General features: G+C 41.8%; 2 protein-coding genes across 5 annotated transcripts in view; one reads left to right on the forward strand and one right to left on the reverse strand.

Annotated features, from left to right (window-relative positions):
- Positions 1–2,764, reverse strand: part of Rprd1b (regulation of nuclear pre-mRNA domain containing 1B) — a 50,471-nt gene extending 47,707 nt beyond the window's left edge. For both annotated transcript variants that reach the window (XM_015480796.2, XM_015480787.2), the window contains exon 1: positions 2,199–2,764. In XM_015480796.2, coding sequence (XP_015336282.1) covers positions 2,199–2,349 — 151 coding nt within the window. In that variant the 5' untranslated portion in view covers positions 2,350–2,764. The remainder of the gene's footprint in view (positions 1–2,198) is intronic.
- A 30-nt stretch (positions 2,765–2,794) lies between these two features.
- Positions 2,795–25,740, forward strand: part of Tti1 (TELO2 interacting protein 1) — a 47,308-nt gene continuing 24,362 nt past the window's right edge. For 2 of the 3 annotated variants that reach the window (XR_007350459.1, XM_048810962.1), the window contains exons 1-2: positions 2,796–2,887; positions 20,979–23,313. Coding sequence is in view for 2 of the 3 variants with exons in the window: in XM_048810962.1 (XP_048666919.1) it covers positions 21,018–23,313 (2,296 nt within the window). In the remaining variant the exon portion in view is untranslated. Of the gene's footprint in view, positions 2,888–20,978; positions 23,314–25,740 lie in introns of all 3 variants that reach the window. The other variant, XM_015480778.2, reaches the window with a different exon arrangement.

A 25,740-nucleotide genomic window follows, 5' to 3' on the forward strand; every position in this document is an offset into this window, starting at 1 on the left:
AAACTATGTTTTAACAGTCTAACAGGCCCTATGCTAAATGCCGATGCATGACAGAAAAATCAGGTCAAATTTCTTATTCAAAACAACCTAGTGAAAAAGGCATAACCAAAAAAGAATGAGGTAAATGCTAATTAATGTAATTAATTCTACTAAACAAAAACATGATAGGTTTGGTCAGAATCAGATGACCATCTTTATGCATCAAGTAGACTGAGACACTGGGTACAGTCAAGTTTTGACATCAGTGAGCCCTGGGCTCATATCCCAGCTATATGCCCCTGAATAAGCTACTCAGTCTCTATGCTATCTTCTTATCTATAAAACGGGGGTAATGCTGGCCTACCTAAAACATTAAGGCTCTATCATTTGACATTAGGGATAATGGAGCTTCTTCAAAGAACACACTCTCCAAATTGTTACTTTTCAATAACTCAAAGAGGGTAGGTGAAGAATCAAGAAGGCTTCATGAGAGAAGTGCCATCTGAGATGGACTCTGACAATTTTAATATGATCAAAGAGATCCTTTCAGATAGAATTCTCCACTAGCAATTAAGTTTTTTTTTTAAACAGAGTGTTGAATGCCACAGTGGGGTACATGAAGCAGACTCTGGGACCCTTGGCTCTACCTCCCTACTACCTACAGTAGAGGGGATCTACATCATATCATAATTGGGGAACTGGGTCTCCTGAAAGAATCCAAGAATTTGGGGTCTGAGCCTCACCAGTTCAGAAGACTTGAAAATACCACTTAGTCACTTCATTTTTACTATCTGGAAAACAGATAGTAACGAACACTTCCTATACTACAAAGGGTCCACTGCATTATAGGGTGTCCAGAATAGATTCATTTCTTCCGCCTGTTACGAAATTCATCAGGGTATCAAACAGCAGTGAAGGTGCCCATCTTTCCCCACCAGACTGCAAGCAACTTGAAGGCAAAGACCATGCCTTGCCTATGTGGTGGCTCCCAGAGCCTGAGATGGGAGGATCGAAATTCAAAGCCAGCCTCAGCAACCGCAAGGCACTAAACAACTCAACGAGACCTTGTCTCTAGATAAAATACAAAAAACAGGGCTAGGGATGTGGCTCAGTGATCAAGTACCCTTGAGTTCAATCCTTGATACAAAAATAAATAAATAAATAGAAGACACCATGCCTCACGCTGAGTAATCCATAGTCCATATCACCATGATTTACTGAATGCTACACTGTGCCTGACATCATGCTAAATGTTCATCTGGATAATCCTGTTTACTTCTCACTACAATTTGCTTATCTGAGCCTAAGGTTTTCCCTCATCTAAAAGCTCCTACTTCATAAGGCCCCAAGAGTTTTTAAAAAATGACAATATATGTAAAGATATGAGCACTGCACCTGGCACATGATAAAGACACAGTACTATCAGTTATCGCTACCTTCATGTTGCAGATAAGTTAACTAGGGGGCAGCCAGGTTAAGTTGCTGTGTTCAGTAAGTGGCAAAGTCAGGCTTAACTTCAAGGCAGTTGGCAGAGGCAACCTGCTGTAAATATAGTGTTCAAAACGGTGCCTGGCACATAACTGGCTGAGCCCAATGAATGTCAGTTCCTGAATGGGGCCTGAAATCAATGGCAGGTGAATGAGGTTACCCCATTCACAAGGTGGTTCTGAGGACTGAGTGTGAGGGTGTAAGTAGAGTGGCTGGCATGGAATAAAGGCTTTGTAAGTGGCAGCTATCCTTGCTGTTTTACAGATGAAAAAAGAGAAGCACTGGGAGATGAAGAAAATCGCTCAGTACCACTCAGTTACTAAGTGGCTGTGCAGGACTCGGTCTATGCAGTGTGACTCCACTGGCTCTAACTCCAAGTACCCAGCACAGAACCGGGCACACAGCAGGATGGGCCGGTATGGGTGCCCAGTGCCGTGCCACCAAGAGAATAATAGTCACAAGTGTCAGAAGCAGCCTGAGGGAAAACACTTGATAAAATGGAAATCTGAGCGCCTGAGCCCTGGTCCCAGGTCCCTCAGACAAGTACCTTACACCTTCCTAGGCCTCGGTTTCCTTCTCCTAGAAATGGGGGTAACATTGTCTCCAATCTCAGAAGCGCGAGCAGAGGCTCAGCCTGAAAAGCAAGGATCGATTGAGAAGCTAAGGGTCTGCGGAGCGGGCGGGACGGAGGACCACCCACCGCCGGGCCCGGGGTGGGAGGAGGCGTCTACCTTTGCGGAGCTCACGGTGCCACACGGAGACGATGGGTCCTGCGTGCTTGCGGTGGTGGATGAGCCACAGGGACAGGGTCTGCACGCTCTGCTGGGAGTTGCTCAGCTCCGAGAGCTTCTTCTCCAGCGCCGACTCCGAGAAGGAGGACATAGTGGAGGCAGTGAGGCCCGGCAGGGAGCGGCCTGGGCCGCCCAGTGTGACGGGACTAGCGTGCGATTGGGGCCTCACCGGACAGACTGCGGGACTTCTTGCCGACTGACAGACTGCCAGGGGCCCAAGGCGGGGGAGGGGATGGGCCTCCGCTGTAACAGCCGCCCGCGCCGCCGCCACAAGATGGCCACCCGACCTCTCACCCCCGCCGCGAGAACGGGGTCAAAGGGCAAGGGCCGGAGTAGCCGGGCACCGAGAAGCGCCGGAGCTGTAGAAAAACGTTCCTTTGGAAGCGGCGGCCTCTCTGAGCCTTGTTCAGGCCACTTCGAAGGAGCCAGACCGCGGGAAAGAGGGCAGTTCCCCGAGCCCCCGGAAAGCGCTTTGAGCACTCCTGCCCGTACGCCGGCGCAGTGAGTCTCACCGGAGCCCTTTCTCCCGCTCCTCAGAACCTTTCTGGCGCCGTTCGGCGCGCTACTTAGCGCGTCATTTCCGGCGGGGCTCTAGAGGCGGGAGAGTGAGGGAAAGACTGGAAGACGAGGTAAGGGAAGAGTGGCGGGAGCTGGAGGGAGCCCAGCAGAAGGAAGCCCTTGGAAGGGAATCGTGAGAGGACTATGAGGCCGAGAGGCCGTAACCTGGGTGTGGGAAGGGGGCTTATTTCTCACGTGGCAGGCCCCGGGCCGCACCTCCGTGTGTGTCCAGCTCTCAGGCCGCCCCCCAGAAAGCTGCTCTTTGGGTCTTCCAGGACACCCACGTGCCTCCACGCCTTGGCTGTTTCTCACTCGGCGAGCCCCCACTCAGTTTCCAGATGACCCCTTAATGTCCAGTCCTGACGTTCGGCCTGTGACCGCACTGCCCCATCAAACACCCTCTGAGCCCTCTGCCCTTAACTGGTTTCTTCACTAGGGAGTTACGTGCACCCTCCCCTCCCTTGCCCTCCCAGGGCGTCCATTGACCTCGCTGGGGACACAGTATTGGAGATTTTAAATCCTTACCATATATATATATTTTTTTTACTTATTACATTCCGGTTATCAGATCAGAGAATTTTTTTACCCCCACTGCTACAGGGATAGTAGAAGGTTTTCATAGACAGAATTTTAAAATTTCCTAATCATCATTGAATTTCCTAGTTGAGGGCTGGTCCCAATTTAGGAAATATTGTTCTAGTTGCTTCTGTTTTTGTGCTTTCTTAGGTATTGTTGTTCTTGGCTTATATGCTTATATCCCTTCTTCAGACCAGAATCATCATACTCGGAGCTAACATCCAGAGGTTGCTGTGTGCTAGACACTGTTTTCACACAGTAACTCATTTAATCCTAACAACAAAGCTATGAAGCAGGTATTATATTCTCTCCCGTATAACAAATGAGGCTCAGAGACGTCATGCCTACCCAAGATCCTGTAACTAAGATTTGAGGGAACAGACTCCATCTTAGCCATCATTTTAACTCTAGCACTTGAGTTAATAAAGAGGTGAATAACCTAAAATCACAGTCAATATGTAGTCATCATCAAGTACAGCTTTTGAGTCCATATGTAGACTTCCTTCAATATTAAATAACATCGTCACATACTACATGCTTCTAAACCAAATTATGTGTATTCAGTGCATTATATAAATTCTTCCACTTAGCCCCTACAACAGTCCTGTGTGGTGGGGATTATTATCACTATTTGACATAAGAGAAAGCATAAAACATGGATAAGTAACCTAGCCAAGGTTATTTAGGCACAGCTAGGAAATGGCAGGGCCAAGAGTCAATCAAGGTTATCTGATGTCTGATCCCAAATTCTTCACTCCTGAGCCAGTGGTTCATTCAACAGATAATTTTTGAGCACCTAAAGACTTAGGTGCTTCAGACAAGCACTCTTGTAGGCAGGCAAAATACTCATATCTTTAGAAGCTTGCTTTCTACTGGGGAAGATAGAAAAATAAATATATGAGTCAGGAAATGATAAGGGCATTGAATAAAATGGAGAGTAAAGGAGATAAAGAATGTATATGTGTGGGCAGACAGGAGTCTATTGTATATGCTTGTAAGAAGGGGCCTCACTGATCAGATCCTGAAAGAAATGAGAGAACAAGCCAAAAGCTATCCTTCCAAGCAGAGGAAAACCCAACTTTTAGACTAATTGTTGGGTTGTTTGTTCGTTTTGTTTGTTTGTGTGTTGTTGTTATTTTGCTTTTTTTTTTTTTTTTTTTGGAGGAACAGAAAGGATAGTAAGGCTGGAACCAGAAGAATTGTTAGAAATGAGCCCAGAAAAGTAAACCACACGTGATAGGAACATTTGTATAAAAGACTTACATGTTACTCTGAATGAAAGGTGAATCTACTGGACAGTTTGGAACAAAGGAGGAGCATTGTATCTGTTAGGGAGAAAATAGTCATGGTACAAGAGAGGCGGGAACATCAGTTTGTCGTCAGTTGTAATAACCCAGGTAAAAGGATGACTCAAGCCATATAGAAGTGGTGAGAAAGGGACAGATTCTGGGAATATTTTAGGGAAGACATAACAGGATTTGCTGGATATGGGGTGCGGTGAGAGACAAGAGTTTAATAAATCATCTACGGGTGTTAGCCTGAGCAACCATAAGCATGGAGCTCCCAGTTACTGAGTTGCATAAAGAGCAGGTTTGGGGAGTAAAAGCAAGAGTTTGGATTTGGACATATCCAGCTGGAAATTTATCCAAGTACAATATCTCAGTATTTTCAGGGCATTGATTCTAGGACACCCCCACCCGCTGGCAGGTGCCAAACTCCTCTGATAACAAATCTCATATAAAATAGCACAGTATTTGCATATATCCTTACACATGTCCTCTTGTATAGTTTAAATCATCTCTGGGTAATTTAGAGTACTTAATACAATGTAAGTGCTATGTAAATAGTTATTATTTTGTATTTTTTAGGAATAATGATGGGAAAGTCTACATGTTTGGGGTTTTGTTTCCTTTATATGCTTTTGATCTACGGTTGAATCCATGGATGTGGAACCCATGGATACAGAGAGTCGATTGTATACATAGGGGCCTAAGAAGCAATTGTGTTTATGATTCTGGTGTGCAAGGGAGAGCTCTGGGCTAGAGAGAAAAATGTGGATGTCATAAGGAGAAATAAGTTCAGAAAAAACTTGAGTCCTAGGACTTATCAACATTAAGAAGTCTGGAAAATGAAGATGGTATGATTATGTAACTTTTCTTCTTAAGCCTTTTAATATTGATTATACTGGTTGATTTTCAGATTTTGAGCCAGTCTCGCATCCCGAAATCCTTACACACCTCACTTTGTCATAGTGTATAATTCTTTTTATTTATACTTCTGAATTCTATTTCTTGGTAATTTGTTTAGGATTTTTGCATCCGTATTCATGAGGGAAATTGATCTGTAGTTTAAAAAGTTTGTATTGTCTTTGATTTTGGTACTGTAATAGTAGTAGCTTCATAAAAGGATTTGAAAAGTGTTTATTCCTCTTCTTTTTCTAAAAGAGATTGTGCAGAATTTGTGCTAATTCTTCTTTAAATTTTTGGTAGAATTTGCCAATGAAACCGTCTGGCCTAGAGATTCATTTTCATATTCATTCTTTTTCTCCTGCCACCTCTGTCACGTGGAGTTTTAAATGACAAATTAATGTGTAGATTTTGGTAGTTTGTGTTTTAGCCATTTTGTTTATACAAAATAGATACCGCTTAGATATGGTCTGAATGTTCCTCAAGGTTGCATGTGAAATTTAATTCCTCTCTGAGGCATTAGGAAGGTAGACAATCTGACTGTGAAATTTAGAGGTGAGGCCTTTGAGAAATGATTAGGATTATTTAAGGTCATTAGAGAGGTGACCCATAATTGAAGTGGCTTCATAAAATGAGGACAAGAGCACACACAAATATACACTCCCTGCCTCTTGCCCTGTGCCACCTCAAGAACTCTGCCAGCAAGAAGGCTGTCACTTGATGAAACACCTAGACCTTGCACCTTCCAGAACTATGAGCCAAAATAAACCTTTCTTTTTTTTTTTTTAAGTAGCTTGCTCAGGTATTTCATTAAAATTCACAAAAAGCAGACTAATACAATCTAAGTTGTCAAATATATGTTAAAAGTTATTGATGGGCCTGCAGTGGTGCCACACACCTATAATCCCAGTAGCTCAGAAGGCTGAAGCAGGAGAATTGTGAGTTCAAAGCCAGCCTTAGCAACTTAGCAAGACAGTGAGACCCTGTCTCTAAATAAAATACAAAATAGAGCTGGGGATGTGGCTCAATGGTTGAGTGCTTCTGAGTTCAATCCCCTGTACCAAAAAAATAAAAAGTTATTGGTGGTATTCCGTATTGAAAATTTTTAACTGATCTTAGTTAAATGTTTAACTGATATTAGTAATTTATGATATTCCTATTTCTCTCTCTCTAACTCATTCCCCGCTCCACCAATTTTTTTAAGTATTTTTTTTTTTAGTTATTGATAGACCTTTATTTTATTTATTTATGCACAGTGCTGAGACTCAAACCCAGTGCCTCACACATGTCAGGCATGTATGCTACCACTGAGCCACAGCCACAGCCCCTCTCTACCAATCTTGCTAGAAGTTTGTCTATTTTACTGATGTTTTCAAAGAACCAGGTTTTTATTTCATTGATGTTCTTTATTTTCTGTTAATGTCATTAATTTTTTTTAAAGAGTGAGAGAGGGAGAGAGAGAGAGAGAATTTTAATATTTATTTTTTAGTTATCAGTGGACACAACATCTTTGTTTGTATGTGGTGCTGAGGATCGAGCCCGGGTCCCACGCATGCCAGGCGAGCGTGCTACCGCTTGAGCCACATCCCCAGCCCAATGTCATTAATTTTTTGATCTGATCTTTATTATTCCCTTCCTTCTATTTGCTTTAGGTTTATTTTGCTCTTTTTCTAGGTTCTTGAGAGGTAAAAGTTTGGAGTTTAGTTTTGAGACCTTTTTCTTTTTCTAATATATGACTTAATACTGTAAATATATCTCTCAGCTTGGCTGTATCTCTTTGCACAGATTTTGATAAAATGTTATATTTTCATTTTCATTCATTTCTATGTATTTTTGGTTGTTTCCCTTAAACTTCCTTTTTGTTCCATAGATTATTTAGTTTCTAGATGTTAGGAGATTTTCCTGTTATCTCTCTGTTAGTAATGCCAACCTTGATTCCTTTGAAGTTGGAGAACATTCTGTATAATTTTTTTTAATTTGTTGAGGTTTGTTTTATGGCTGAGCATATGGTCTCTCTTTGTACATGTTCAACGTGCACTTGAATGTATGTTAGGCTCTCGTGGCGTGGGGTTATTTCACACATTTTGTGGCTGTTGTTTTATGCTTAACCATTTAGTCTTACTTTGTCTTCTTACTAGATTTACCCTTTAACCACTATCTTTTATCCCCTTTCTGTCTCTAGTAACTTGCCTTTACCAGCTCTAGTCAAGTATAAAAACCTTCCCTTTGTATCTCTTTTCCCTCCACTTATAATTAATTTTAAAATCTCATGCATACATATTTAGAACTGCATCAGACATCGTTATAATTTTTGCTTTAACTGTTAAATACAATTTAGAAAACTCAAGAATGTAAGGAAAGCCTGTTGTATTCACACATATTTTTGCTTACCATTTTCCTTCCTGATGTTCCAAGATTCCTTTCTTTTCTAAATTTCCTGTTCAGAGAACTTCCTTAGCTGTGTGTGTGTGTGTGTGTGTTGTTGTTGTTGTTGTTGTTTTGAGAAAAGTTCTTCCCAAATTGCCCAGACTGACCTCAAACATGTGGTCCTCCTGCCACCGCCCCCTGTGCAGCTGTGATCACAGGCATGTGCCACCACACTGGTTTAGCCATCCCTAGGATTCTGCAGTGACAGTCCTCTTTCTTTTCAGCACCTGAAAATTACTAAGCAACTTCCTTCTGACCTACATGGTTTCTCATGAGAAATCTATTATCATTTGAATTATTTTTCCCTAGTAAGCAAGATATTATTTTTCTCTGACTGCTTTCAAGATTTTTTTTGTCATTAGTTTTCAGAAATCTAATGATGTGTCTTTTTGTAAATTTCTTTAAGTTTATATTATTTGGGGTTCACTTAGCATTTCAAATAGATTTTTCAACGATTATTTGTTTTAAGCACTTCTTCACCCTGACTTCTTCCTCCTTCCCTTCTGAGGTTCTTACTTTTGCCATAGTCCCACTGGCCCCTGAGCTTCTGTTTTTTATTTGTTTATTTCATTTGTGTGTTTGTCTGCCACTGAGCCACATCCAGGGATGTGGTCCTTTGTGTTTTTTGAGACAGAGTCTTGATAAGTTGCCCGGGCTGACGTTAAACTTGTGACCCTCCTACTTCAGACCCCCAAGTAGCTGGGACTGCAGATGTGTGCCGCCACACTCAGCAATCTGGGAAATTCTGTTATTCAATCTTCTAGCCCTTAGATACATTCTTCTGTCCCTTTCACTCTACTGTTGAACTCATTCTCTTGAGCTTTTTCTTTGTAATGAATTTTCAATTAAAATTTCCTTTGTTCTTTATATCTTATATTTCTGCTGAGGTTTTCAATTTTTTCATTTGTTTGAAGCATGTTCATAATTCTTCATGGAAATATTTTAATCATGGTTGCTTTAATCTGTTAATCAAATCTAACATCTTTGTCATCTTAGTGTTGATAGTTGTTAAGACTGTCCTTTTCATTCAGTATGAGTTCTTCCTGTTTTGGGTATGATGGGTGATTTTTTTTTTCCCCACTAGAACCTGGACATTTGTATATAATGTTCTGAGACTCCAGATTGTATTTAAGTCTTCTGTTGACTGGAATTCCCTTATAGCTTTCCTCTCCAGTAGGAGGGTAGTCTGTTTCATTACTGCCAAATGGAAATAGAGAGTCCAGGTTCCTCACTCAGCCTCCATCAGCACCCAAGGAGAGCTCCCTGTTACTGCTGGTTGGAGGTGGGTGTTCAGCTTCCCACTTAGTCTCCACTTACACTGTGGTGGGGTCGCCTTGTCACCACTGGGCAATGATGATGGTCCTGACTTGTCACTAGGCCTCTTCTGACACGTCGTTGGTAAGGAGTAAGAAAGGTACCTTCTTGCTGAGTGGGTATGGCAATTTAGGCTCCCTGTGTGGCCCAACTAACAGTATATTGTTCGGGATGATGTGGGACTGGGAAGGGCTCATTCTGGAGCTGGTGGGGTTGGCATTCCTCCTCCTACTTGGCCTTCTTAGATACCACCCCTGAGGGCGTGTTGGGAGCACCTCATCACACCCTCACAGGAGTGGAAGTCTAGATGCCTCAGTCGGCGTTTGCTGGGGTGAGCGGGGCCAGCCGTTGTACTTCCTCTAGTGTTTGACTGGAGCGGAACAGTGTTGTCCAAAATCTTATTGTCTTGCCAGGCTGCCCTTTCCAGCCCTTTAGCTCGGGAGCACAGGTTGCGCTGGGCTTTTTGTCCCTGCCCTTGTTGGTGCTTCTTCAGCTCAAGGTGAGGATCTGTAGGCAGAAAGAAAACCCAGGTTACTTAGTACCCCGTCATTCTTCGGGTCCTGAGAACCCTCACCGGTTTCCTTCCCTGCCTCTGCCTTTCAGAGTTGTCTTATGTTTGTTTTATATCTTTTGGTTCAGCTTAAGAAAAGGTAGGTTTCTATTCTATCTCCCCAGAAGCAGAAGTTCTCTATATCTGTGTTCATGTGTATATGTGTATATATATATAAACAGAATTTTATTCATATAAATATTTAACTGTTAATAAAGAAAATAAACATACACGTGCACTTATTAGTCACTTGGAGAGTTTATGCCCATTTCTAATGCCAGGGCATAAGTGGGGGTTGAAGAATGGGGATTTACCATATATATTTCAATGCACATTATTTTCTAAGTTAAAAACTACTTTTGTAGAATATATTACTTGCCAAAGAACTTCTTGTGTTGTGAAGGGGATGGGCACGTAATGTTCATGTATCACAAGGCACAGTTTCATAAGTATTCTTCAGAGGACAGGAGTAAATGAAGTACGAAGTGAGCCGAGAGTGATTGCTGAGCCTCCACATTCTTGTATGTGTACTTGGTGTTCTGCAGAAATCTCCCCTTTGCAGGGCAAATCCCTGTGGTGAACCTTCATCTCCCTTCATTCTTCAAGAGCTTAGCACTGTGTATGGCACATAGTATATGCTAAAGAAACATTTCTAGGTAGAAGGCTGGGTAGGAAGCAACAAAACCTGAGAATGCTGAAGGGTTAACGTCTGACACCTGCTTACCATGTGCACATCTCTTAACTTCTCTGATCCTTGGGCTTCTCTTCCTATTACTTCTTTTACTTACTTACTAGACAGTGAGTGGGTGGGAACTGCCTGGCAGACACTGTACCGGGGGCAGGGGAACAGCACAGAAAGCTGCAGCTCTAAGAATGTGCCATTTGTTGGGGGAGATGGGGAAATAACCAAAGACTATAGTCCTCTAGCATACTCAGCTCTACTGCCAGGTGGAGTACTGAACAAGGACAAGTCCCCCTTTCATCACCAGGTGCCTGTTCTTGAGAATGGAGAGCCTGTGTCGACTGTACACCTTTCAGGATTCCTGCCCCTGGATGTTCATCACACTGACCTTGTGCACTTTTAAAATCATAGATTCCCAAGTATACCTGCCCCCCTTAAAAGAGATTTTGATTCAGCAGATTTGGTGTGCAGCCCAGAAATCTGTACTTAATCGTTACTCCTTGATTCTGATAATAGCCAAGTGACATGGTGCTCAACTGGAATCCCAGCTACTTGGGAGGCTGATGCAGGAGGATCTCAAGTTTGAGGCCAGCTTGGGCAACATAATGAGAACCTATCTCAAAATAAAATAAAAAGGACTGGGGATGTCGCTCAGTGTTAGCATTCCCCTGACTTCCATCCCCAGTACCACCCAACTACCGCAAAAAACAAACAAACAAACAAACAAAAAACAGGCAAGCAGGAGGTTCTGGTAGTGGTAAGAACACACATGGTCTTTATACTCAGTCAGGCTTGAGGTGAATCCCTTGACTGACACCTGCTTGCCATGTGTACATCTCTTACCTTCTCTGATCCTTGGGCTTCTCAGCTCTTGGATGAAGAATTTATGTACATAAAATACCTAGCAAATGCCTGGCATATGATGGACTTTTTCAGCAAAAACAAAAAATATATTCTCTTCCTCCTACTCAAGAACTTGTGTTGGCAATTCTAATGTCTGAAGTTCTATCTCTGAGATCCTAAACCCAGTCTTCCTTTTCATAGACTAATCATTTGGAATTAGAAGTTTTGTAAATCATCTATCAAGTTTATTTTTTGTTGAAGGAACCAAAATTTGTGGAAATCATGTGACCAGGTACTGCAAGAGTCCAGACTAGAAATCATATCAAAAGATTTCTGAACTCATGATGTTTCCTGTTCTGGAAACAGCCTAAAAGTGAGCTACCATACAGCCAAAATCTAGAATTGTGATTGCCCTCCAAAATGAATATATTGAGGTTCTCCCCTGATTGATGAGATCAGTTATCTGCAGGAATAATTGACCCCAAGAGAAGACTAATGTGGCGAGTAGCTGAAGAATGCAGTTCAGACATAGCTGGCATCAAAATCCTACAAATGAGAGAACCAGATCTTGGGTTATGGCCACTAGTCCAACAAATATTTATTGAATAACTGCTCTGTGCCAGAAACAATAAACAAGCCAGTCAAACAAAGAATCGCTGCCTCCTAGAGCCTATGTTTGAGTGAAGGGAGAGAGGAAACCAACAGGTGGATAATCTGGTTTGACAGGTGACACTAAGAAAAACTTGAAAGGCAGAGAAAGGAGATAGGGAGTGTCATGGTGGAGAGGTGAGAGGGTGGGCCTCGCTCGAAAGTCACCTTTGAGCAAAGCACTGTGCGAGGCAAGGAGCAAGCCATGGGAGATGGGAGGAACAGTGAGTGCAAAGCTCCCAGCATGCGCTTGCATGAGAATGTCACTCCAGGGTGAAGCATCTCTGTGGTCTCTTCAGTAGGTGCTGTGAGTTTTCTCCCTTCTGGGCAGTGCTTGTGACAGGCCTTTTGCTTTGAGCAGCCCTTCTGCCCAGCCCCACGCATATAGTCCTCCCACTCCAGCAGGGATCCTCCTTCCTCCTGAGAGCTTCTCTGTTGGTGTTCATTCTATTTCCAAACTCCTTTTGCGCTTCTTCCCCACCCTTTTCATTTCTTGCTTGTGTGATAATAGTATATGTACCTTTGATCCACCATCTATCCTTTAAATGTCTTTAAAGTATTACACCTTGTCCTGTACAGAGTGTTCCATTTGTCTCCACCACCTGTACACTGTGATCTTACATAGCTCATCTGGTGACAAGACCGAGAGATGGGGAGCAGGGGAAGAGGATTGCCTGCTCTCTAGTTGCAGGTCTCTTCTGCCACCCCTGCAGTGGCTGCTTCCCAAGACCACACGGGTACATTAAACTAGAAAGGGGGAACAGCCTAGAACTGCGCATTCATGCTTTTTCAGTTATTATCTGAACTCTTAAGCATTTTCTCTATTTACCTGGAGTGAGCTTGTTCTGCAGGCCATATCCCAGTATCACTTTTGGGCCAGAAGACCCTGTTGATGTTAGCTATAGAAACATCACACTTCACAGCAGTGCCACTTTAAATAATCAGGGTTGCACTTTATAGGAGTAGAATCTAGGACTCATAAGGCTCTAAATCTTCAGACAGTTCCTTCTGTAATTGACGTATTGTCACACAAGTATGATTTCATGGCCATCCCATAAAGCTATATGATTGCCTTTTATAGTTATAAGAAAGTAGCAATGTGTTATACTGTCTTTCTTACAGAAATCTGGTTTATATATTTCTGAGCCTTAACCCATTATTTAGAAGATCTCTGTGATAAATCTTCATCTGTTTAACATTCCATTGAGAGAATATACCACAATATCCATTCTACTGTAGATGGCATTTGAGTATCCTCCCTAAAGGGTGATTGTGATGGTGTATTCTAGAACACATCTTCTGAGAAACTATTCATCTTCTGTTGGGTATATTGAGTGGAATGGCTAGATCATAGAGCACACCTATATGTACCTTTAGACTAACAGGTGCCGCAAAAGAATTCCTGAAGTAATCATGCCAGTTTATGCATCAACCAGTACTGAGAGTTCTAGTCGCTTCATATCTTTGCTAATGTCTAGTATTTTCCTTTCCTTTTTTTTTCCTTTATTTTTTCAATTTAGCCCTTCTGAATTGAATTTTCCTGACTCATGATGTTGAATAGCCTTCTGTGTGTACTAGCATTTGTATATCCTTTGCTGTTATAGATCTGTGCAAGTCCTTCTCCATAGTTCTGCTGAGTTATTTTTTTTAATGGCTTATTTCTAAAATATTTTATATATTCGGATATGAGCATTTTGTTAAATATACAGCAAACATCTTCCTGACTTTGTAGGTTGCTTTTTCATACTCAGAATGGTGTATTTTGCTGAACAGTTCTTATTTTTATTGTTATCCAGTTTTTTGATTCTTTTCAGTGCTGGGGATTAAACCCAAGGCCTCATGCATACTAGGCTAGTGCTCTATCTTTGAGCTGTATCTCTAGACCCCTTTTTATATTTTCTTTGGTGACATGATCTCACTAAATTTTGCAGTCTGGCCTTAAATTTATAATCTTCCCGTCAATCTCTTGAGTACCTGTGGTGTGCCCTACCACACCTGGCCAATTTTTTTCCTTTTCTGTATCCTGTTTTTATATCCTGTTTAAGAAATCTTTGCCTACTGCAAGCTCACAAAAATGTTCTCCTCTGTTTTCTTTGGAAAGCTTTCTTGTTTTCCATTTCACATTTAAATCTGATATGAGATGAAATCTAGACAGAGAAAGACACACGCATGAATGCACTCAAAAATACACACACACACACCGTCATCCTTATCTGCAGTTTTGGTTTTTATGGTTTCAGTTACCTCTAGCTATCCATGGTCCAAAAACATTATTAGTCTTGACTCTTTAATAAAGAGAGATCACACGCACATAATTTTTACTCTAGTATATTGTTATCATTGTTCTGTGTCATGATTATTGTTGCTAATTTCTTACTATGCCTAGTGTATTAATAACTTTATCATAGACATGTATGTATAGGAAGAAACATAGTGTATACAAGGTTAGGTATGCTCTGGTGACTACTAAGTATTTTTCATATGGATAGCTGGATGATGTGGCACCTCTAAATGAAAAGACTCTTCTTTCTCTCACTTCATTTCATTGTTACCTTTGTCAGATGTGTTGACCTAGATTTGAGCTCTGTTCTATATGTAGTTCTATTTCTGGACTGTATTATTCTCCAATAATCCATTTATCTTTCCTTATGCCAATTACACACTAATTATTGTACATTTACAGTCAATTCTGAAATGAAATAGTATAAATTTTCTAATTTCTTTCCTCTTCAGGATTATCTTTGCTACTCTAGGTCATTTACACTTCCATAACATTTTAGAATCATGTTACGGAAGTCCTGCTGGGGTTTTGCTTGAAATTATTTTGACTTTACCAATGGTTCTTTTCCAGGGGCAGTATTTGGGCTCCACAAGATACTTGGCCCTGGCTGGAGACATTTTTGGTTGTTACCCCTGGGGGAGTGCTTTTGGCATCTTGTGGATATATGCATGGCCAAATGCTCAAGGCCAAGGAAGCTGCCAAGTAGCCTACAATGCACACAGCACAGCCTTCCACCAACGGATGATTATGCAGCCCAAAATGTTAATAGTATAACTGCTGAGAAACTGACTTAGTGTAGCTCCTGTTCTAGTTAGACTTCTGTCTGCCCTCTTAGTGTTTGTTTTCTGTTTGGCTCATCAGTTTTGCTTTTTCCTCATTTTTGTCTTCCTTTGGATTAATCAAAATTTTTATTCCATTTTTACTGCCTGATGAACTTGTTAGGTAGATATCCCTTTACAGTTATATTAGAGTTTATCCTGTAGGTTTAAACATGTATTCAACATCTTGACATGCTACACTCTAACGCAAAAGATTTTACCATTTCCTGATACTATATATAGATGCTTAGAACACAGCTCCCTCCCCTTCCCTGCATTTGGTGCATTTTTATTATCTAGCATTTTAGTTTTATGTACACCTAAACTACAAAAGACATAATAGTTGTTGCTTTATACAGTTAATATTCTTTTTATTGACATATTTTATTTCCTTCATTCCTACCTACAATGCTGTGCTTCTATGTTCATTTTACCAGTTTATGTTTTCCTTTAGTGTAGCTCTCATAGCAGTGAATTTCCTCTGTTTTTTGTTTGTCTAAAAACATCTTTATTTTACTTCCCTCCTCCCTGCGAGGGATAGTCTACAGCCTCACAAGTGCTAAACAGGTGCTCTATCATTGAGCTATGTCCCCAGTCATACCTTCATTTTGTTTTTGGTACCGGGGATTGAACTCGGGGGCACTCAGCCACCTCCCTAGCCCTATTTTGTATTTTTAATTTAGAGACAGGGTCTCACCAAGTTGCATAGCACCTCACTTTTGCTGAGGCTGGCTTTGAACTTGTAATTCTCCTGCCTCAGCCTCCAGAGCCACTGGGATTACAGGTGTGCACCACCGTACCTGGCTATACCACCGTCAGTTAAAAAAATGTTTTTGTAGGGTATAAATTCATAGTTGGTGGTTATTTTCTTATAGTATTTTTTGATTTCTAGATTTTGTCATTTCAGTTGAAAAGTAAGCTGTCAGTTTTATTGTTTCTCTGCTTTTAAGATTTTACTCTTTGTTTTTGATTTTCAACAGATTGACTGTAATGTGTCTGTGTGCCTCTGTTTGTATTGCTCAACTTGGGATTCCCTGAATTTCTTGAATCTGTGGGTTGATCTCTTTCATTTGTTTTGGACATTTTAGTATTGCTTCTGCTTTATGTTCTGTCTTCTGGGACTCACAGTGGGACCTTTTGGTATATCCCCCCTGCCTTTTATCACCTGTGTTTGCTATTATTTTTCCTTTGGTTGAGTTTAGGTTGTTTTTTATTTTTTTTAAATTGGTCTGTGTTCCAAATCATCAATCATGTTTTCTGCTAAGTCCAGTTTAGCAGAAGACAAACCTGATAAAACCTAAATAAAAGGTTCCAAAAAAAAAATAGTTTGTAGAGAATATTTTATTTAAAAAAATAATAATAATAATTGAGATTTATACCACCACATATTTTAAACATGTTTTAAAAGTAAAAGTCTACTTAAATAAACTATAATCCTGGAATTTAATAACTATGTAGTCAACTTTTAAGTATAATTATATGGGTTCAATTGAATTCATGTTAGAAAAACATACCTTGAATTCTTTAAATTGTCTAGTTACAACTTGTATCTTTAATATCTTCATATTACAGGAGTAAAAGAAGATAGCAATAAGTAACATCTTTTTTCAAAAGGAAAAAAAAAAAGCAGTGTTCCTTTCTTTCTTGACTATATTAATCTTATTTATTTTAAAGGCCTTGACTGTTAACTCCAATATTTGGGTTGCCTAAGGGTCTGCTTTTATTGTCTGTTTTTCCTCTTGATTATCAGTTCTGTGGTCTATATGCAAAAAATTCTTATTGTGCATAAGGCATTGAAAAGAATCTTAGTGGAACTAGGAAATATTACTTTCCACCAGACAGGAACCCTTCTCTGTTCGGTTAAGAGAGGTAGGGAGCTGAACACTTGAATTTAAGGGATTAAGCTGGGTCACTCGGGACTGCAATCCTGAAAAGGCTCAACCCTGTCATCCTTGTTGATAGAGGGTGATTCCCAGGGCTTCAGTTGAGAACTTCAAAGGCTGTCTGTCTCCTTAGACTTGAAAGACTGTCAGGAGTCAGCTCTGCCCTTCCAAGGCTTTCAGCTTAGTTCTTTAACCTGCTGCTTCATGTGGATTCAAAATTTGCTAAATATCTTGAGAAGATACTAGCCAAGTGTTGTCTCCCGTTTTGTCACTTTAACTTTGAAGAACACCCAAATACCTACTGGATTATTTGTCCCCAGCTGCTGAAACCTTGCATTTTGAGGTCCCTCGAGGATGTAGTTATGTCTGTTCAGCCTCACATGACCACTGTGAATTCTCTTTCCTTATTGATAGCCATACCCTAATCTTGAGTCTATGTCCAGGATCAGTAAATGCACCAAGGGCAAAAAAAAAAAAAAAAGCAACTGATTGTTGATTCTCCCCTTGCTAGGTTATGAGTTCAGGTAATGAATACTTTAAGAAATATTTTTGTAAATTATTGGACTTTGTTAGTCTTCAACATGTGTCGACCTGCCACTCTGTACTATATCCTACTCGAAAGCAGAATTTGTACAGTTGTTGTCAGGTACCTATCCATGTTCTTGCTTCTAGGTTTAGAATTGCCGCTGCCTCAAAGAGCCCCGGTATAAAGTAGGTAAGACACATGCACAAGTAATGCAGCCTGTCACTGTAATAGAGGTGCATACAGTGGTAGGAGAAAGGAGACAAATATGAAATAGCACCATCTTTTTAGAAGTTGTATAATTTTATGTGATTATTGTTTAGCATTCAGGGGGTGAATCAAGAGTGAAGAAGTTGGTGAGATAGGCAGGGCCTAAAGGTAGAGGGTCCTATAAGCTGTGGTAAAATGTGTTTGTACTCATCAGGCTGTGGGAAAGTAGTTGAAAAATTTTAACCGTGGAGAAGAGTGATCAGAAAGATCTCGTGTCAGTTTGAAATGTGGGTTCAAGAAGGGCAGGCACAGGAGACAAGGGACCCGAGAGGAAACTGTTGCAGTCAGTGCAGTGTGACACGTGGAATTACCATCAGTGGCGAAATGGAGGGAGTGGTGGGATCAAGAGGGAGGTAAAAGGAAGCAGAGATTCTAAGGTTCCTGGTTGGAGTGAGGACCGTAAATCACAAAGGAAATATAATAGAAAAAGCAGACGAGTTCAGTTATGGACAGTGTGTGTTCCCATTTCATCAGTGCTGTTATAGTTTTTGTCATATCATCTGAGGACATAGTTTGGACTACCACTTTGGGGCCCCCAAGTTATCTACATGAAACTCTTAAAGTGAATAAGAGAGACACAGAGCCCCAGGCTATTGTCCACACACCAGAGACAAGAGACCCTTAGATTTTGTTTGTTTTATGTATTGAGTTTCCATTTAAACATTTTATTTGAAGAAAATTTTTCCTTGATAAAAGAAAAAAAATTACCATTGTTTCTTTTTCACTCATCTTCCCATCTTGGATCTCTGTTTTGTTTGAATAGCGCCCATTCTCAGGCATCTTCTCTGGTAGAACATATGGGTGATTCTTTCTCTAAATCCTTGCATGTTGTTCTTCCACCTTGACAGGTGAATGTCTTAGCCGTTCATAGGGTTTAGAGGCCACAACACTTTATTTATGATCAGCAGGTGCTATTCCACTGTCTTCTAGGATCCATGGTTGTAGAGGAAGAGTTCAAAGTCAGTCTCTTTTTCTTTCCTAAGTTATTTGTTTCTTCCTGAACATATTTATGATTTTTCTCTTCATCTTTAGAGTTCGGGGATTTTACTTGAAATCAACTAGGTGTGTATCCTTCAGGCTTTTCAATATCCAGATAAATCTTTTGACAACCAAGGGAAATGTTTCAGGTGTTTGTTTGCCTTAGCTCCTCCATCTGTTCCTTTTCCCCTTCCAAATTCCCAGTTATTTACACTTGCTTCTCCCACATCTGTCCCACAATTCCCAGCTTTTTATATTCCTGCTCAGAGTTTTATGAAAGGTCTACTGGATCTTCCAGGTCACTCAGTGGGTCTCAACAATTAACCATCTTCATCTTCTATTTCATCAGTTGAACTCTTTTGGTATGGAAACTCATATGTTTTTAATTCTAAGAAATTTGTCCCATAATTGAACTTCTTTAATTGGTCTTTTTAATCAAATCCTTCTCTGCCTCTTTTAGTGGTTCTGTTAATCAAAGATTGACCACCTAGAGGAGTGCTGAAATACTCTTCCTACTTTGGACTGCTGGGTCCCATTAAGCAGTTTATCATCCTTTCCCACTCATTAGTCCAGTGATACCTTGTGCAGGGGAGATGGCACAGCAGCCTCTGGATCATCAGTGTGAGAGCTGATGCCCATACCAAGCTTTGTGGCATCCACACATGGCAGTTTCCTAACCTGCAATAAGGAGGATTTGAGCTTCTTCCTTTCTCTGACTTCTCGGGGACACAGAGACCAGGAGATTTCTTCTCAAGAAGCCACACAGAGGCCAGCAGTGCCCTTCCTCACAAGGGTCCCTGGAGCTCAGTGGACCAGACTCTCTAGGGTTTAAAGAGTCTTATTTGTGCCCTAGAGATCCCTGTTGATGGAGAGAGGAAGAAACCCAACTCTAGGTTTCTGTGCACTGAGCAGGTCTTGGCCCACACCCACCAGTCACCACCTGCCTGCAAGTCCTATAGCCACTGGGACCAAGAGCACTATTGAGTTGTGGGTAGACCGGCAGCAGCAACTTTCTTAACATCATCTTTTCAGAAGCCATAGCAAGCAGAGAAAAAAAGAGAAAGACCCCCAGACTAGATGATCTGTAAACCTCCATCCAGGGCCAACATTTTCGGTTATACACACTTACAGGTTATACACAGCTTCAGCTCAATCCTCCATACCCTTGAGCCACACATTAAAGCTTCCCAGCAAGCCCTGCTTCCCCAGAGGGAATAGGAGACTTTTCTCTCCTCAAGCCCTGTGTTAATCCCCTTTCTTGTTCACGGTCAGTCCATGACTTTGAATCTCTCCTCACAAACAAAAGAAAGACTCTCAGGTATTAAGTTGCTCAGCTTCTGCTTCTACCTATAAACTCATCTCCTTTGCCTGCCTTTTTTAGGAATCTCTTCTCCCAGGATTTCTGTGATAGTGTACCCTCCTGGTTTCCCCATCCCTCTAGGTACTCCCATCTGTTTTTGCATTGCCTTCAGTCTCACCCAGCCCTGATCCTTATTCTGTATTCCCAGCTGCCAGGGGGTCTTTTCATTGCATAAAGTTGATCATATAAGCCACCCACACTAAAAAACCTCTCAATGACAAGAACAGGCAAAAGGACTCTCTCGTCATAGAAGTCAGGATTGTGGTGGGAATAGGAATTGATGCACAAGGGCCTGGGGGAAACTTTTTGTGCTAGAAATATTCTCTGAATTGCTTTGGGTAGTGCTTCCATGGGTCTGTACATAATTTACTGAGCTTTACATTAAGGCAGCATGCTATGTATTCCTCAACTTTAACAAGATAAAACTTTCAATGCTCTGTCACCATCACAGTTAAAACCCAGACTCCTTAGAGTAGCCCACGGGTTCCTGTTCATTCCTGCCCTAAGTTGTGTTCAAGCATCATCTTTCTGTGAATCCCATCCTGGCTTTTGCAGGGATATGATTCCTCCACACGCCCTGAGGATCCCACGCTGAAGTCTATCCTAATCCTTAAGAGACTCTCATAACTGTATTTACTTCCCTCACTCGACTGGAGGCTTCTGAAAATAGCCCCTATCTCATTTCAGTTTTTTTCCTCCCCTAGTGTCTTGGGCAGTGGCTGACACATAGGCTCCCTTAAATGCCTGTTGAATGAATGAATACAAGTTCACTTCATATTTGCTTTGAGCTTGACCGTCTTTGTCAAATCATTCCTTCCTCCAGCCTACAGGATGTTCCCTCGGTGAGAGGAAGATTCGCACAATGGCAGTTGTTGATACTCCTGAGGAGGCCTTTGGTGTCTTACGTCCAGTTTGTGTTCAGCTCACAAAGACACAGACAGTGGAAAATGTGGAACATCTGCAGACACAATTACAAGCCGTGAGCGACAGTGCCCTACAGGAACTTCAACAGTATGTCCTCTTCCCCTTGCGATTTACTCTGAAGACCCCAGGTCCCAAGAGGGAGAGCTTGATCCAGAGCGTGGTAGAGTGCCTCACATTTGTCCTTTCTTCAACATGCGTGAAAGAGCAAGAGCTTCTTCAGGAACTCTTTTCGGAACTTTCTGCCTGTCTGTATTCGCCCAATTCCCAAAAACCTGCAGCTGTGTCAGAGGAGTTGAAATTGGCTGTGATCCAGGGACTTAGCACCTTAATGCACTCGGCTTATGGGGACATCATTCTGACTTTTTATGAGCCTTCCATTCTTCCTCGATTAGGATTTGCTGTGTCTTTGCTGTTGGGCTTGGCAGAACAGGAGAAATCAAAGCAAATTAAAATTGCTTCCTTAAAATGTTTACAAGTTCTACTCTTGCAATGTGATTGTCAAGACCATCCAAGGTCCTTGGATGAGACTGAGCAACAGCAGCTGGGGGACTTGTTTGCTTCTTTTTTACCTGGAATCTCAACTGCACTGACGAGAGTTATTACAGGAGACTTTAAACAAGGCCACAGCATCGTTGTATCTTCCCTAAAGATCTTTTACAAGACAGTGGGCTTCGTTATGGCTGATGAACAACTCAGGAGAATCTCAAAGATCCCAGCAAAACCTGCAGTGGGGCACAGAGTTGCAGAGCTAATGGTTCATAGGGAAGCAGATTGGGTAAAAAATACTGGTGACAAGTTGGCAATCCTTATTAAAAAGATAACCGAGTATGTTTCAGTTCACCCACACTGGAAGGTGAGGTTGGAACTGGTAGAACTTGTGGAGGTCCTTCTTTTGAAGTGCAGTCAGTCACTGATCGAGTCTGCTGGTCCCCTCCTGAAGGCTTTAGTGGGCCTAGTAAATGATGAGAGTCCTGAAGTCCAATCCAAGTGCAGTAAAGTTCTGAAACATTTTGCAGATCAGAAAGTAGTAGTGGGCAACAGAGCCCTTGCTGACATCTTGTCAGAAAGTTTACATTCCCTTGCCACATCTCTTCCTCGCCTAATGAACTCCCAAGATGATCAGGGCAAATTCTCCACTCTCTCCTTGTTTCTTGGTTATCTGAAACTCTTGGGCCCAAAAGTAAACTTTGTTCTCAACTCTGTGGCCCATCTCCAGCGCCTTGCCAAAGCACTCATCCAAGTTCTAGAACTAGATGTGGCTGACATCAAAATTGTGGAAGAGCGGCGTTGGAATGCTGAAGACCTGAATGTTTCCCCAAATGCCTCATCTGTGCGACTATGGAACCAAGTCCAGAGGAGATACTTCAGATTCTTCACTGATGAGAGAGTGTTCTTGCTCTTACGGCAGGTTTGTCAGCTTCTTGGTTATTATGGGAACCTTTATTTACTTGTGGATCACTTTATGGAACTGTACCACGAATCTGTGGTTTACCGGAAGCAAGCCGCCATGATCCTTAATGAACTGGTTACAGGGGCTGCTGGACTGGAGGTGGAGGATCTGCATGAAAAACATACTGAAATGAGCCCAGAGGAACTGAGAGGGATTGTGACATCTATACTTGAAGAATATACAAGCCAAGAAAACTGGTATTTGGTTACCTGTATTGAAACTGAAGAGGGAGAGGAGCTAATGAAGCAGCCAGGCCTCCAGGCCATCACATCCAATGTACACACCCACCAAGTTCTGTCTTCTCCAGCCTTCTCAAAGCCAGGTCCCACTATCTGCTCCTTGAACAGCAACATCTGGCAAATATGCATCCAGTTGGAAGGGATTGGCCAGTTTGCGTACGCACTAGGAAAAGACTTTCGTTTGCTCTTGATGTCAGCCCTCTATCCAGTACTGGAGAAAGCTGGAGACCAAACCCTGCTCATTAGTCAGGTAGCTACCAGTACCATGGTAGACATTTGCCATGCTTGTGGCTATGACTCCCTGCAGCACCTGATCAATCAAAATTCAGATTATTTGGTGAATGGCATCTCTTTAAATCTGCGCCATCTAGCTCTACACCCTCATACTCCAAAGGTCTTGGAAGTCATGCTGCGGAACTCAGATGCTAGCCTGCTTCCTTTGGTAGCAGATGTGGTTCAAGATGTCTTGGCCACCCTGGACCAATTTTACGATAAGAGAGCTGCTTCCTTTGTCAGCGTTCTGCACGCCTTGCTGGCAGCATTAGGTACATTGAAAGCCCGTTTTAATGCTGATTTGGGGGATAGGACTCAATATCCTAGTTTGCCTGGTCTTATTGTTTCAGTGTTTATGGTTTTGCAATGAAGGATGTTTGAAAGGTTGTCTCTTTGACAGCTCTTTGAAAGAGCCACATGTTATGATGGGGTTCCAGTGTTTATTTTTTATACTTTCAATAATCTATCAATTATTGAGCTCCCGCTCTGAGCCAGGGATATAAACCCTATAAGCTAAATATAAACATTTTTATTTCACAAAAAACCCAAGGCTCAGTGAGATCCTATTTAGCTAGGGTCACACAACTAATAAGGGATAAAAATCAGGATTTATGACAATTGTATTCTTTCCAGTACACCAAATTGCTACTGCTGATATTTAGTGTTAGCAGTATCTGTGCTAATGGAGAACAGAAATAGCATGAATAATTCAGTCCACAAATGGCTAAAACAATACTGTCCAATAAAACTTTCTGTGATGATGGTACTACTCTATATCTTTTCTGTCTGATACAATAGCCACTAGCCACACGTGGCTAGTACTACTGGGAAATTGAATTTTTAATTTTGTTTAATAACTACACATAGCTGGTGTGGTGGCGCATGCCCACAATCTCAGTGACTGAGAAAGCTGAGGCAGGAGGATTGCAAGTTTGAGGCCAGCCTTAGCCACTTAGCCAGACCCTATCTCAAAAAATAAAAAGGGCTGGGGATGTAGCTCAGTGGGTTTCATCACCTGTACCACAGAAATAATAAATTATAGCTACGCATAGTCAGAGCAGACCTAAGAATTCCCTTTTAACCTTTTGAGTGAGTTGGTTTGCAGTTTTCTTCCCACAGATGTTATAGGGTGCCTATTGGAAATGTTAGCTACCGTTAGAATGGCAAAATTTTGGACTACAAGAAAAAGAATCCCTCAAGTGGACAGTCAGTCTTTGAAGGAAAAAAACAATGAGCTGCGGTGCCTTTTATCCAGAGAGCATATCTGCATATTTATTCCAGTACTGCTGATAGCTTCTGAGGCAAGTGGAAAGGTCTTTGATCTCATTTTGGTGGATAAAACGCCAAGGCCATGTAAGAGACTTTCTCATGGAAAGTAACTGGGGCAGGGACTGTGCTCTGCCCCCTAGGTAATGCTATTTCCAGTGTTCGTTCATTCATGAACATTTATGTACAGCATAAATGTTCTCTTATTAACAATAAAAAGTGTTTGCCAAGTGTCAGATACTGGGCTAAGTAATGAGAATACAGCTATGGACAAGATGAATAAACTCAGCACCGTCCTGCTACTGCAAGGGGATGATAAACAAATCCTTAAACAAGCTCACTGTGGACTGTGATAAGCACTGTGAAGGAAGCAGCTCCTGGATGCAGGAGAGTACCAGAGACAGGCTGCTTTAGGTGGAGTGGTCAGGGAGGACCTGTCAAAGTGGCATGACACTAAAACTGACATGACACTAAACCTGAAGGATGAGGAGAGCCCATCAGTACATACAGGGCTGTCGTGAGGTTTATATGATTTGTAAGAATATTGAGGCAAAGGGAACAGCAGGTGTGAAGCCTAGAGGAAAGAAGAGGATTGGGGTATTTGAGAATAGAAAAGAGGTCATTGTGGAGAGAGAGGTACAAGGTGCAGTTTGGAAAGGAGGGCAAATTCTTCCAGGCCTCTTAGGCCAAGGGAAGGAATTTGGACTTGACTTTGCAGTCATTCACAGTCTTACATGATGGCAACAATCACTGGGGAGGCAGCTGTGAATGAGGCCCACCTAGGCCAGCCCTCATGGAGCTGCCTCTTGGGACTGGCTGGCTGCAAAGCTGCTCGGACAACCGCAGACTGGGACCAGCTCCCGGGGCCACATAAACCCCAGCTTCACTGCCTTGGGGAACTACACTGCAGTTCAGTTTGAGGTTTAAACAGGCCTGTGAAATATATCCTCCTGAGAGGTTTCTCAATTTGGGTCTTGAAAATTGAATTGCTTTAGATTGCTTTATGTCTTTGGACATATCTAAAGAAGGAAAGTCAAATCTTGTGTAGTGCCTTTTTTTTTTTTTTTAGTTGAGGTGGAGGAAGGAGGGTATCCCCTGCAGAAGGGAAAATGAAGATGATCAAGACTGGCTCTGGAACATTGTAAGAGAACAAGCAAAACTGGAGATAACATTTCTGCAAGTCTTGAAATAGCCAAGAATACACTTGAATTTTGAATAGTAAGTAGTGGAGTTGGTACCATCACTCACCAGTCAAAGTAGCATTTGGTGCTAGCATTGCAATTTGTCCTCAGTTGTCTGACTGCTGGCCTCTCTTTGAAGACGAAAGTGGCAGTGTGCTCTCACAGAACTTCTGAAATGTCTTAAAAGAACCCAGTACATGTTTTAGGAAACTGAGGATGATACACCGTGCAGTGCCTGCGGTGACTAAAAGG

This window comes from Marmota marmota, unplaced genomic scaffold (assembly GCF_001458135.2).
Source record: "Marmota marmota marmota unplaced genomic scaffold, marMar, whole genome shotgun sequence".
In the NCBI taxonomy this organism is placed as follows: Eukaryota; Metazoa; Chordata; class Mammalia; order Rodentia; family Sciuridae; genus Marmota; species Marmota marmota.